Raw genomic sequence first — 13,461 nt, forward strand, 5'->3', positions numbered from 1 at the left:
TTGCTCCTTGTGGTTATATTAGTCCCTGCCCTTGGCTTTCTCCGTAAAAACAGAGGGGGCGTGAGGAAATGGGGTGGAGGACAAGACAGTGACTGCTTGTTTTAAAGGCTCCGTTAGAGCACTGATGATTTCCAATAATTAGCACGTAACTGTCAAAGCTACAGATCAACCCCTTTACAGATGACCTCGCTCTCAGACTGTGGTGCAATGCCACCTCCAGAGAAAGAACAGATCCACACTGCCCTCTACTGCTAGATAAAGTCAACAATACATATACCACGTCAAACCTATGTGCTGCCAAACAGCAAAATCTGGCATTTGGTTAAGGAAACATCTCATCCCTCTCATCCACTGCTATTATTATTCTGCACAGAATAGAGGTATAGTTTTTCAAAACTGAAATGTGTCTCATGTTATTCCAAACCTGTCCTTTATGAAGAATGTTTCCACTGTTGTCCATTCAATGAAAGGCAGTAAGGGTCCAAAAGGACATTGGGTCCTCTCAATGTAGGGCCAAAAAAAACACAAAGGTGTACAAGTACAAGATGACAAAATTTTAATTTTGGGAGGTTAATTATCACTTTAACAAGATCATTTCTGTCCATTTGTTAATACTCCTCATATATTAGAGATAATTTTACCATCAGTGCTCTGAGTAAAAAGGCATTTTCAGTGTCGCTTACCACATTCCATTTCTTTATCTCCTAATAAGTCCATTATTTACAACATTTCTGATGGCCTTGCGATATCTCAAGTTCACCTGAGATATCATTACAATCTAATATGGCTCTCATGACTGGAGGGGAAAACAAATGGGTTATAGCACAAAGCCAGAAAGGGATCTTGGCTTATTACCGAATTGGCCTTTCGTAGAACAAGATCTCCACACAGATGCTATGATAGCCTTGCTGCCATGGGCTATTCACATAGAATAATGTGGTAAATCCTGGTCACAACCCTGAGGCGAGCCCATAACAGATATGTCACTGTGCTAGCGGGCTGTTTTCTGCATACTGTGGTGCACTGAAAAACCCTCGACTGCTCGCAAGTGCCCACTTGGATGGTTATGACTATATATCTATGGTTAGTCAGTCAAGGAGCTTCTGGCGATAATGCCATATGAAACCATACAAGACTAGTCTCAAGGTGGTAGAGGAAACATAAAAGGGACTGTTCATCTAAAAATCAAAAGTCTTTCATCCTTTACTCCCTCTCATGTTGTTCTTGAACTATAAGACTTCTGTGGAACACTAAAGGTTAAAGGGTTAGTGCACCCCAAAAATGAAATTTATTTCATTACACCCTCATGTCAGTCCAAATCCAAAAGACCACCAATCATCTTCTGAACTTTTCTATAAAATCTGCAACCTCTCAGCTACAAAAATATCTTCATTTGCGTTCCGATGATAAATGCAGTTAGCACGGGTTTGGAATGGCATGAGGGAGAGTAATTAATGACAGAACACTTCAAGGTAAATGTTACTGAAGTCAAGTTACTCACACTGAAGGCACTAGTTCTTGCATATCCAATAAACAAACAGATTTTAGGTTTATTTGAAATTTTTTTTTTAGTTTTCGTCCATACAATGAAATTCAGTTTCATGTTGTTTCAAACATGTACAACTTAATTTTTTCTGCAGAACACAAATACTTGAAGAATATTTTGAATGGTAAAAAGTTGACTTTCCTTGTATTGACAAAAACCACTAATACATATTTCAAATAAACCTAAAATCTGTTTGTTTACTGAATGTGCAAGATGAGAAGATGCAGAGATGATTCACTCCAAAATGAACTGTCAATTTCTGTTTCTTTTGCTAGAAATGGTCTGTTGCCTGTTCAAAATATCATTCCTGTCAAGAGCGACACTTGCTGCTTTTGAAAGCTTCACTGTTAAACACCAGACATGACCAAAGTCACCCTCAGAACAAAAGATTTTGCGACTTTTTTTTTTGCATCCTGTCACCAAACTTCACAATGGACAGTGACAAGCTCCAGTTGTATCCTGCGAGCTTCCGCTAAGTGCAACGATTTGCAGCCTTGACCGAGACAGCAAGTTTATATCATTTGTGACAGGTCCTCTGTGATCTTGACAGACAAAAGGACATCAGATTTGCACTTCCTGTCCAACATAATCCAAATGCATTGAGGACCCAATGTATTCTCCCTGCTTGAACTATGCAGATGAAGAAGTGACAGACTAGGGCAAAGCTATTTGAGTAAAAAAACAAAAAAACAAAAGGGCGCTTAATTAATTACTCTGATCCTTGGAGATGAAGGGGCAGATGAAGAGGAGGTTAAGCTATCAGCAATTAATAGCAAAGCCTCGATGAAGCCTCCTGGATTTAGATGTAAGTCGGGTTGGGGGTTTTAAATGCAGCTCAATGTACTGTATACGTGTTTGTATTTGCTTGCAGGATACATTGCAGCATAGGAGAAAAAGTGTCACAGCAGTCCAGCGGAGATGTGAAGGAAAAAAGCTTTTAATCCATGCTGTGGCGTCTGTTCTTCATAGACGAGGAGGAAGATGAAATGCAGAACTCACAGAGGGATCGAAAGGAAGCAGAGTGGGGGGAAAAAACGCAAGCCTCATATATGCACAGAAAAGATTGCGGAAGGCATAACCTCGTCTGATTTTATGGGAAAAAAATCCATGCTGACAAAAAAACAAAGGAGAAAAAAGTTGATTCAACAGAGGGCTGCCATGTAAAGGGGAAGGGCACCTTTCTCCAAGACATTTCTGATCTATATTTCATGTGCTTTCTGTCTTGGTCTCATGTGTTGAGCAACAGCTTGAGATGTAAGTTTTATCTTTTTTTTTTTCTTTCTCTTCCTGCAGTAACAGCTTCAAGTCATTGGTGTCATATATCAGTCCCTCTCCAAACTGTGCTATAAATAGACTCCATCCACACATTCACTATAGCAAAAGATGCCATCTCGTCATCAGTCAACAGTCAATCATTGAGTTCTGCAGCCATCATATTAGTTATGGACTACAACGGGTTCACTCTCAAGAAACTATGCACTACTGATGGAACATAGACAGTACATCCAGACCATGTCAGAACTTACTAGAAAACAAGCAAAACTCTACATACTGAATATCAAACCTCATTTGTAGGATACAAATTCATTTTTTTCCCACCAACCACAGTGGCAGCTATATATACACACACTCACTTAAAAACAGTAAATCATACACCCATAATATACAATATAAAAGTATACTTTCATATATACTATGGAAGTACCAAAAAAAGTGTAGATTCTCTTTTGTCTTTCATCTGCCTTGAATCAATTAAAAAAATTACTAAAAGAAATACAATTATGATTATGTAAATTGAACTTACAGTGACAATGCTTTTAAAATAACACAAAAGTATACAAAAACCCTTTACAAACGTTTTGCAAATGTATTCTACACTTCACAGGCACAACACATGGCCGGCAAATTGGAAGAATCTACATACAAATAAACCAACGTCATTTTGTGCTTAAGATCAGTGATGCGTTAAGCTTATTTCTTGAGGCCCAAAAGCTGCTTTTTAAAAACCTGAGTGGCTATTGACAATCAAAACACAACCATGAGTGACAAAAACAGCTTTTAAACTGCAGTTCAAACTAAGTTAAGCATACTGAGCACATATCTACAAGAATAAGCTAGAGAAGGCCCTAGTTTCTAGTAAATACACTTCATTGGACAGAACCATGACATGGGTTTAAGTACTATGAAAGAGATTTAGAAAACATTTCTCCATTTTTCCCTCCTTGTGTTAATCCCAAAAAAGGAAAACAGCCAAACCTGATACATCCAAAAAATCCTTTTTCCAGCTTGTCTTCCCACACTTCAAAGCACACGGTATGGAATCTCCACGGTATTAAAAAACACTCTCAAATAAGAGCCATCTTCTCTCCATCCTAATGCTTCATCGGGAAACAGATTTTGTTTCTTTCTCTTCCCACGAGACATCTTTATACTTCTCAGTACTTCTAGCATACAGATTGTACAGCTGAAGTAAAAATTTCAGTGGAGGGTTTTTTAGGCTTCTGTATCATCCACGTGAATGTTACCTTGTTGGAAAACGTGATAAAAACCAAACTCCAAATCTCCAGGAAATCTCTTCTGCACAGTTAGAGCACATGCTAGCCTGAATGCAAGTTTTGTGTCCTCAATGCATTTGGATTAGGTTGGACAGGAAGCGCAAGGCTTGTGTTGATTGCCTGTGTCATTCCACCCTTTTTATGACCTGGACATCTCACAATCATCTGAATGAAAAGACAAAATGGAAAGCTGAAGAATGCAAACATGAAGACGAATCTAACTTGCTAAGATGACATAATTTGACATGGAGCTCAAAAAAGAAAGGTTTTACCTTATAATACAATAAGGCCTCAATAAATTCAAGTGTAAGCATTTGAACAGAACAGCCCTTGACTTAGTACTGCATTTCAGGAACAATGAGTGCCTGTTTGTGCTGTATTACAGGATTTTTGCAGGGCTCAGAAGTGGGTCAGATATTGCCTGGTGGACTGGTTAGGGGTGGGACAGAGACCCCAACGCGTCAGAAGTGAAAGACCTGATAACAGTTATCTCCCCCGCCTAACAAGTCCACCCACCAGGCTTTTACAGAAATGGCAGAACTGTGTGTGTGCAGATCAGTTGTTCATGGTGTGATGCTACAGAACTTCTATTTTATTATTGGAGACGAGCAAGTTCCCCAACGGCTTTTCTCTTTTGATCTTGGTCTTTCCGATCACTGCACCAATGAATGTCCTGCCAAGCGCATCAGCTGCCAAAACCTAAAAGTAAGATGTTTTGTAGGCCTTGAAACTGGCCAACACATGCTGCCCAGTGGTAGTGGCAGTTGAGGAGCAAGGCTGGATATATGCTGACATACAAGACAGAAAATGTCTTTGCCAGGAGGACTTAGTCACTCACTTTAAACCCATCTCACCTCTTCAAGAAACTGCTTTTTTGTCAACTAGACAGATGTACAAGCCACCCATCCATAACTAGACCAAATTCACAATACCATTAGATAGCATTCCGATCTTACATATTTGCTGCAAGGATTGTGCTCTTCGATTGATACTTTTAGATGATTTTTTTATGATTTCCCATTACCGTTCAGAGAATTATTATTATTATTTTTTCATTATTATTTATTTAAAGACTGCTGTGTAATTTGCACCTTCAAAAGCATTTAAAAAAATCTAGTGGTAGTATTTAAATAATCCAGTATTTAAAGAATGCAATATCGAACAGTTATTTAAACTGGACTTAATTGTGAATCGTCGTGAATCGAATTGTTCTGAATTGGTAAAAATTGCTATAGAAGAAAATCTATAAATCCTGAATCGAATTGATTTACTGTTTACTCAAATATTGACAGCCCTATTAGATAGATAGATGGATGGATACTGTCATTTTCAGACCAAATAATTTCCATATTAATCAATAATGTCACCTTTTAAGAATTTATGACTTTTTCATACCTGTAAAGAACACTTAAAACACAAAAACTATATTTGTAGGTTTTTAAAGAACTTGAATTTAGAGCACGAGAAATTTTACCCAAACAAGACAGCAATTCTTGTTAAAGGTGACTGAAACACTGCAGCAGGTTTTCACAAAGCAATGGCACCCTATAGAGTTTGAGCCAAGAGAAAGCTTAACACAATTTAAAAAAAAAAAAAAAAAAAAAAAAATCCTGAGCAGCTGTGGAAAGCAATGATGTGGAAAAAGTATACTGTCTATCTGTTTGTCAGAGCTCCAAGCTGTTGCAGAAAGTGTATGATCAAGCCGTTTCACCAACAGTCTTGACTTCCCATCTATTGGGTTGCAATGAGCTTAATTTAATGCAGTCTGATTGATTTATTCTCGGGTGTCCCACAGTCATTAACGTAATTGCATGATCACTTTATAACACCCTCACATTGTGACTGTGGTAATCTGGCACCTAGATTCACCATTCAGAGGTAAGACGCCTAACTTCATTATGTCTTAAAATCTGGTTGGAAATATCATCTTCCAGACAGTAAAATTGATTTCATTCGACATTTTGACTGACTCTAAAGCCATTTTAGTCTGTCTCTTACCCGAGTTCACTATTTGATATATGAGGAGCTTGCTGCTCTTAACAGCTCCTATTGATCCACAACCTCGCTCTCCTACTAGTGTGACTGGAAAGCTTCCATGTCACCTCGTAATTCTACAATCCAGGCAATGCTCCTATAAGATCATCCCATGGTCTGACTGTGAGGGTTGCTTTTGCGGTACTTTAATTTCCTAGCTAACAAAACGAGTGTATGGTATACAGCAGTTTCTCAAAGCACTTTGTCTTCGAGAAAGGAACTGTAAACTTCTGCTCAAGTTTCTGACTAGCCTTTGGACCTCAAACTGAAAGTCTCTCACCTTCCATTCCTGGGTTTTGGAGGTGAAAACTGGCATGCGACAGGCCAGCAGTGGACACCAAAACGGAGCTTTTGTCTTCCCATCATACTCTGCAGAGAACCAACCTGGTGTGTTTCCGTCTCCTGCAAGAGATTAGGTTATATTTGGGTTAGTTTATTATTCATTGTCTTACCCAAGCAGATAGTGTGGAGTGACATCACATCTCATATGTGTATCTAATTATATAAACTGAAGTATGGCAGTAGTTAAGATGTTTGAGGCTCCCGGTGAGCACTCTCTGAAGATATTTTCAGTATAGCAGACTAATGAGCCTTCAAAAGTCTCATTTCTGCAGCAGGTGTCCGTCTCAGCATGTGAAGCAGCAACCTCCAGGTTTCAATTAATGAAGTCTAAATTCTGGAGGCGTGGGCCACCTAGGTCTTCCCTCTCAGCCACTTTGACAGGTGTTTACAATTGCCAACCACAATACTTGCCTGCCAGCAACTGTTCTCTATTAAAGCAATTCAGTAATTACCTATCACGGCCATCTTACTCTTGCATAAAAATGTCATGTTTTTCTGGTCCCCTGCATCTTTGTGAGCACATCAACTCAAAATTAGCCCCAGAAACCACAAAAATAGGCTACAAACAAATGCAGTCAGATTGGACCCAGCTCATTTGTTTTCACAGTGTGAAAGGTACGTGGAACAGTTTGACGGCCGATGTACCATAGCCATATCAACGCGCAAGTCAGAGCGGGAGACTTAAGGGCCAATTAGTTTGAGTTTAGTCTCACTGTTTCTCAAGGGTTCCAGGAGGATTTCTTTCAGATTTCAAAATGGCCAGAGTGCGATATCTCTGTATATCAGCACTTTGTGGTCCAGACTCTTAAGAGGCGTTACCGCTTTGATTTTTGCTTCCGCTCTCCCTCCACTTACGACGGAGCCAACTCTCTAAAATCAATGCAATCAATGGTGTACTTCAAAAGGTCAGACTTATGACACTTCTACTTCTACTAAACTTCTCAGACTGGGACTTCTTTGCCTGTAAGTACAGTAAGATTATGGATAAAAACACACAAACTTAACTGAACACACCTTGCAATAATCCCCTTTCAATACTTTAAGTACAGAAATGGGAATTCTTAATCTAATCATTTTATACAAAGTTGATCCTACTGCTAAGGCAAATCTATGCATTATTTATAAAAGTATTAAAAGGTAATTACATTTTTTGAAGGACAAAGGGAAAGCAGAAGTTGAGATCCTTTCTAAGGGAATATTTCTGCATATCTGTGAAAACAGACTGAAAGATGACGTTCAGATATAACTTAAATAGCATTTAAAATGCAGTTATTGAGATGTTTGCAATAATATTTTCCATTCCTACATTTGTTTTTGTATGTTTAATCTTTCTCAACCACCGAATGCTGCAGACACAAACAACACTTCTGACTCAGCTACTTTTTGTAAGCTAATGATCATGAAGAAACTGAAAATAAAAGATTAGGTCAACTAGTGTTTGCATTCTGCTAACATGTGGCCTCCTGTGAGTAATAGGAAGCTAAAATTTGCAATTACCATTTGTTCTGACAAAATGCTTCTACATACAAGCCTGTTCTCATTTATAATTAATATGTTAAGTTAATGCTTCATAATTACACATACTGTGTTGAAAAAACATCATATACAAACACTTTTTAGCAAGGTTTGTCAGATAATATTTAAAACGCAGACGGTACCCTAGACTCCAAGTCTTGCCTTAGAAAACAACATGTTCTCACTGTTCACATTTATTTCTGCTTCAATGAGTTGCACAGGCTAGCAGGTCAAGGTTTGACTGGGTACCTGGGTAGCAGTTAGTCCCATCGGAACATGTAATAACTGCACCAGGCTTTTTATCATTCTTCTGAAATATCAAGTAAATCATCAGCACACAGATTTTTGCATGAAAGTTAATGTTATCCAGGTAGGCATCTTGTAAAAAAAAAAAAAAAAAAAAAAAAAAACCTGACCCTCTAGACTGTCAGACAGATATAATAAAAGCACGACCCTAATGTCATTTAAAAGCAGAGCCTTGACAGATACTACCTGTTTTTCTTTTGATGCAGCTGTTTATATTTCACAGCACAGTGAAGCATGAAAGCGAATTTTACTAACTTACAAAAGCGTCTAATCCTTCCACCCACCACGTCTCTTTTCCATTCGCAATCAGGACCGAATTCTCCAGATCTTCTCATTAAATAATACAGTTCTGCTATGATCTCATCACAAGTTTGCCCTTTGGAAAGATGATGCGAGGAGCGTAGTTCACTTCTAAATCACTATAATTGAATTCTAGCTGTCAGTCAGCCCTACTTAAGGGTCATCTCTTTTGCTGTTTACCTGTCACGCACTGCGACACTTAAGCTAGCTATTAAATTAGCCAATGGTTCAGCGCGAAATGTGATCTTTGCTGATTTGTTTGTCGGAAAAGGTCAGCATCCCAGTTTCAGCAACTTTTCCAACACAGCAACATTTTTCAGACATACCCAAGTTTGTCCAAACACACATGCTCAAGCTCTCAGCAGAGAAGAACAACCGGTAGCTTTCGCTGGTTCACTAGGAGCACACTAACATTGACGTGCAAGCCTTTGAAATAAATTAATAATGCACAATAATTGATGTTTCGCTCTCAATAAATGCTGCAGTGGCAAGCGAGATGAGGCATTAGTGTTGTTGAGGCCTGTCTTGCTCCTCTGCATAGCAAGGGCTAGCGCTGCTAATGATTCAGGCATAATGCATTCTGTTGGCGTAAGCTCCCAATACCCCGGCTAACACAATGCGAGGAACATGCCAAAACTCAGCGGCCAAACACTCTCCGCTCACTCCCTCATTAACAATGCAGCAACCATCGTTCTATTCATGTTGTGTCGTAAAACTCAAGCCGCTTAGCAAAGGATAAGCAAACAAGTGTGCACCTCATCAGGGAGGCTGGGGTTTAACCAGGGGTTGCTCATTGATAGCCGCTGTCAGAGCGGGAGAGTAAAAAGAGACAATGGAAAAGCAGAAAGTGAGAGAATGATGGACAGGAGAGAGGATTTAGGCTTGAGGCTAACAGGTATCTCCAGCAGACAGACACTGGATGAGAAACTGGGATAAAATAAAAGTGAAATGTATTCGAATCTGCATATAGGCAAAAAGTGTGTGCATACACACACGCACACACAAAACTGTCGGATAAAAGTGTATGACTGATAGGTATTGGGGCTGTCAATTTATTTCTTGTATATAAACAAATGTTCTGGGTTAAACTAAAGTGAAGCTCAGCTGGCAATGTTATTTTTTGCAATTTAGCTTTAGCCGTTTGTTTTTTGTTAAGTATAGAGCATTTAGAATAAGGTCAAATTATTTTATGTAGTAGTTGATATTTTCACAAATGCACATGTCCACACCCTAAAACTAGTTTTGCATGGCATCCCTTTTGTACTACTGCACAACTTACATAATATATTGCACTATTCGTAAGGTTCACATGGCCACCTAATTGCAGCACCCTTACTGTTAGTGCACTTTTATTGCTTTTTCCTCAAACATCCAATTTGCTCTTCAGTACATAATTGAAAACATTCATCAGCATGGGCCAGAAAACCACCACACAGTGAGGCTGTGAATAGCTGAGCCGTTTCAGCCTTACTGGGTACTATACACAGATGCTTCCATCAGGGGTTTGTTGCCTTGACTCTTTGAGAAAGGTGCACAAGCCGTGAAAGCACACGCAGGCACATCTATTTAGGAAAAAAATGTGCATACACCATTTTTAATTAACAGCTATGTACTCCAAAACAATACACTGAACTTCATCGAACTTGTTTGTCATCTACAACAGTAGCTAATAACCACTCGTGGACTAAACTGTTTTTTTTCAGAAGGAGCTTAGCAAATATACAGAAGCATCACATAATAGGGATTTAATATTAATTATGCTTCGGCATTATCAACTGACAGCGGTGGGCTTTAAATCTACTGTGATGATTAATTACAAAGAAGACCGATCTATAAGTACTTCAACAAAAGCAGCAAAGATATTGTCGAATCAAAAGAGTTCACAGGATGTCTGTCTGGCACTTTAGGGATCAATTGTTTATTGATTTCATTTTAATATTTATAAATCATAAAGTACTCTTTTTTATTCTGTGACTGTATAACAGTATGGCTTAATACCTTAACATATTCACATCAGAAGAATAGAAAACTCAATGGCTTAGTGGCTAAGAATATAACACAAACGTATACATACATTATACGTGTGTGTGTGTGTGTGTGTGTACCTTAGCTCCTAAATTATTGGCTTAGCTCCTAATTAATTAACTAATATTACACGCTTTTTAATTTCTATATTATGCTGTTGATTAAGAAAGAAAAGTCAAAATCTATTAATATATACCCAAGGCTCAGTGCAGTGTGTGGTTTATCACAGTTATCACAGAAATCACAGTTGCTATGACATTCCTGGTTGCTAGATTACTACGATGTACAGTGAATGAACAGACAGGTTAAGGCTCCTAGCACTTCACAGAATTGTTCTAAAAGTTCTCTTTTTTTCTCATTATGTAGCCGTGCCAGACAGAGCGCAGCAGTGATCACAGATCAGGAGCGAGAGGAGATGGAGTGCGTGTCATTCAGGTCGAGTGGGGTAAACTACCACTGCCTTTCCTTCCAACTGACAAACAGTGTTTATCTTCAGTGCGATCCATCTCAACAACAGGTTTACAAATGGTCCCCCACCTTCTTCTCTGTGCTTAATGTACAATGCTTTGCTATCAGTCACATCCTCTTGTTTTTTGTTTACTACAAGGAACATTGAGTAGATGAACACAAATAGAATTTGCCTTAGAATTTGAGATCTTTGTATCTCTCCTGACATCTCGCAACTTTCAATTTCCAAGCTTTCTATCAGCCAATCTGCTTATCTTGGCATGTGTTCATATATATTTATGCCTGGGTGCCAGGGGCATTTCCTCAGAGGTGACTCCTCAGAATAGTGGATTAGAAGAAGATTTACAGAACAAAAAATAAAACAAATGTCAATATTGCAACATTAAAAAGTGTAAATTACTAATTATATATATATATATATATATATATATATATATATATATATATATATATATATATATATATATATATATATATATATATATATATATATATATATATATATGCGACACCAGAAGGCAGGAGTAACTGCAAAGTTACAGCTTACATCTCTCTCACCTTCCACTGAATTTTAACAGATCCCCTAAAGTATGAAAACTAATGGGGGAAACTCATGTGACAGGAGGCAATGCCGCCCCTGTGATAAAATTGGATATGACTGGTGATGTTCAGCTGTGACTGGTTCATGCAATAAATCATGCCTCTTGTGTTTGTGCATGCTGGCATGTCAGTCTGAATATACAATACAATGGCATTAATGAAGACTCATTTTAAAAACACCTTGGTTATAAACACTTTGTTACACCAAGACAAAACATGAAACAAAATGGCATGAAAACGTGATCTGTGGGAGTTTTTTGTGAATAATCAGCTATGTAAAATTTCAAGTAAATCTCCATGTGACTAACATTTACCAAGCTTTGATGACTGATGGTCTGAAAAATTCTATAATAAGTCAAAGTGAACTGGTAAAAAGACACATTCTTGAACAGAACACAAGTTCACAAATACAATATTGTTTAAATTGCTACTGCCTTTTAGAATAAATGAAAAATGCTTAATACACTAACTTGGTGGGATTCATAGTAGAGTACTAATTACATTGCTAATGTAAAATATAGCAAAGAATTGCTTTTTTTCCTGAAAGGTTGCAAAAAAGGTTGTCCTTTTTTTTTTTTTTTTTACAACACCATCACAATATCCAAGTATATGCACCTGCATATATTTATGACAATACTAAAATAATCTGTGATAGTAGAACCAATGGTCTCCTTTTTCTTTCTTTTTCTTTTGGTGGCCTTAACTACTATGTACTTGCATTTAAATTAATAATTTGGTACAATGCACTTATTGTGTACATACATGTTTTTACACTGTACTTATATATATATATATATATATATATATATATATATATATATATATATATATATATATATATATATATATATATATATATATATATATATATATATATATAAAAAAAAATTTAATTACATCTGTAATTTCTGTAATTAAATTTATATTTACACAGCAGTCCCATCCCTTACACCTAAACCCACCCTTAAACCTACCCATACCACCAAACCTGTCCCTAACCTTACCAGTACTCGCCGCAGTACAATATAACCACAGTACTTACATCGTACTTCTACTAACTCAAGTAACTCATATAAAGTGTGCCTGAACCAATTCACTACTTCACAAACTGGGCATTTCTGATAGGAACCCTTAAAGCCTGCATGTCAAACATATTAATTAACAGTGCACCTGTGAACATGCAACAAGGGAGCATCTGGAAAAAGATTCGGGCTTTTTCTTTCTCTGAACCGCAGCTTCATAATTAATGAAACCCTCAGGACACACTCATCCACAGTCATGCTAAAGCTCTCGATCTCACGCCCCATGAGTTCCCAGCATGTTGCCACAATATCGCAAACACTGTTTTCAGACAGCCTGTTTTATATAGATACAAGCATATGTTATCCATTGCAGAAACCTGTTAATGGCCCTCATAAGAGACAAAACAGCTTCTGTTCATGTTATACGACACAGAAGTTATACCTCAAAGCAGGGCGTATAACACAAAACAGGTGGGGTGGAGGACCGCAGGAGCAGTTAAAAAGGATCAATACGTGTCAAAGAGGACCTAAGGGAGTGAGGAATACAGAGATTATAACACAGGGAAGTGGCTTGTCTTGTAATATACTGCCAGACGGAAGGTGAAGGGTCTCAAATGACTTCAATCTAAAGGATTTTTCTGCCCACACGTTCTCAAAAGACGTAAGAGAGCCCGGCAACAACAGGTCCCCCGTGAAACTGCACCAGAATTTCTGTTATTGTAATTTCATTTGGCTAAGTGAGTAGGGA

The 13,461-nt window shown here is 37.9% G+C and overlaps 1 protein-coding gene across 2 annotated transcripts in view; it reads right to left on the reverse strand.

Annotated features, from left to right (window-relative positions):
* The window catches only part of arhgef10la (Rho guanine nucleotide exchange factor (GEF) 10-like a), a 98,574-nt gene that overhangs the window by 31,839 nt on the left and 53,274 nt on the right, over nucleotides 1-13,461 (reverse strand). For both annotated transcript variants that reach the window (XM_043252316.1, XM_043252317.1), the window contains one exon: nucleotides 6,416-6,537. In XM_043252316.1, coding sequence (XP_043108251.1) covers nucleotides 6,416-6,537 — 122 coding nt within the window. The remainder of the gene's footprint in view (nucleotides 1-6,415; nucleotides 6,538-13,461) is intronic.

Source organism: Puntigrus tetrazona, chromosome 11 (genome assembly GCF_018831695.1).
Source record: "Puntigrus tetrazona isolate hp1 chromosome 11, ASM1883169v1, whole genome shotgun sequence".
In the NCBI taxonomy this organism is placed as follows: Eukaryota; Metazoa; Chordata; class Actinopteri; order Cypriniformes; family Cyprinidae; genus Puntigrus; species Puntigrus tetrazona.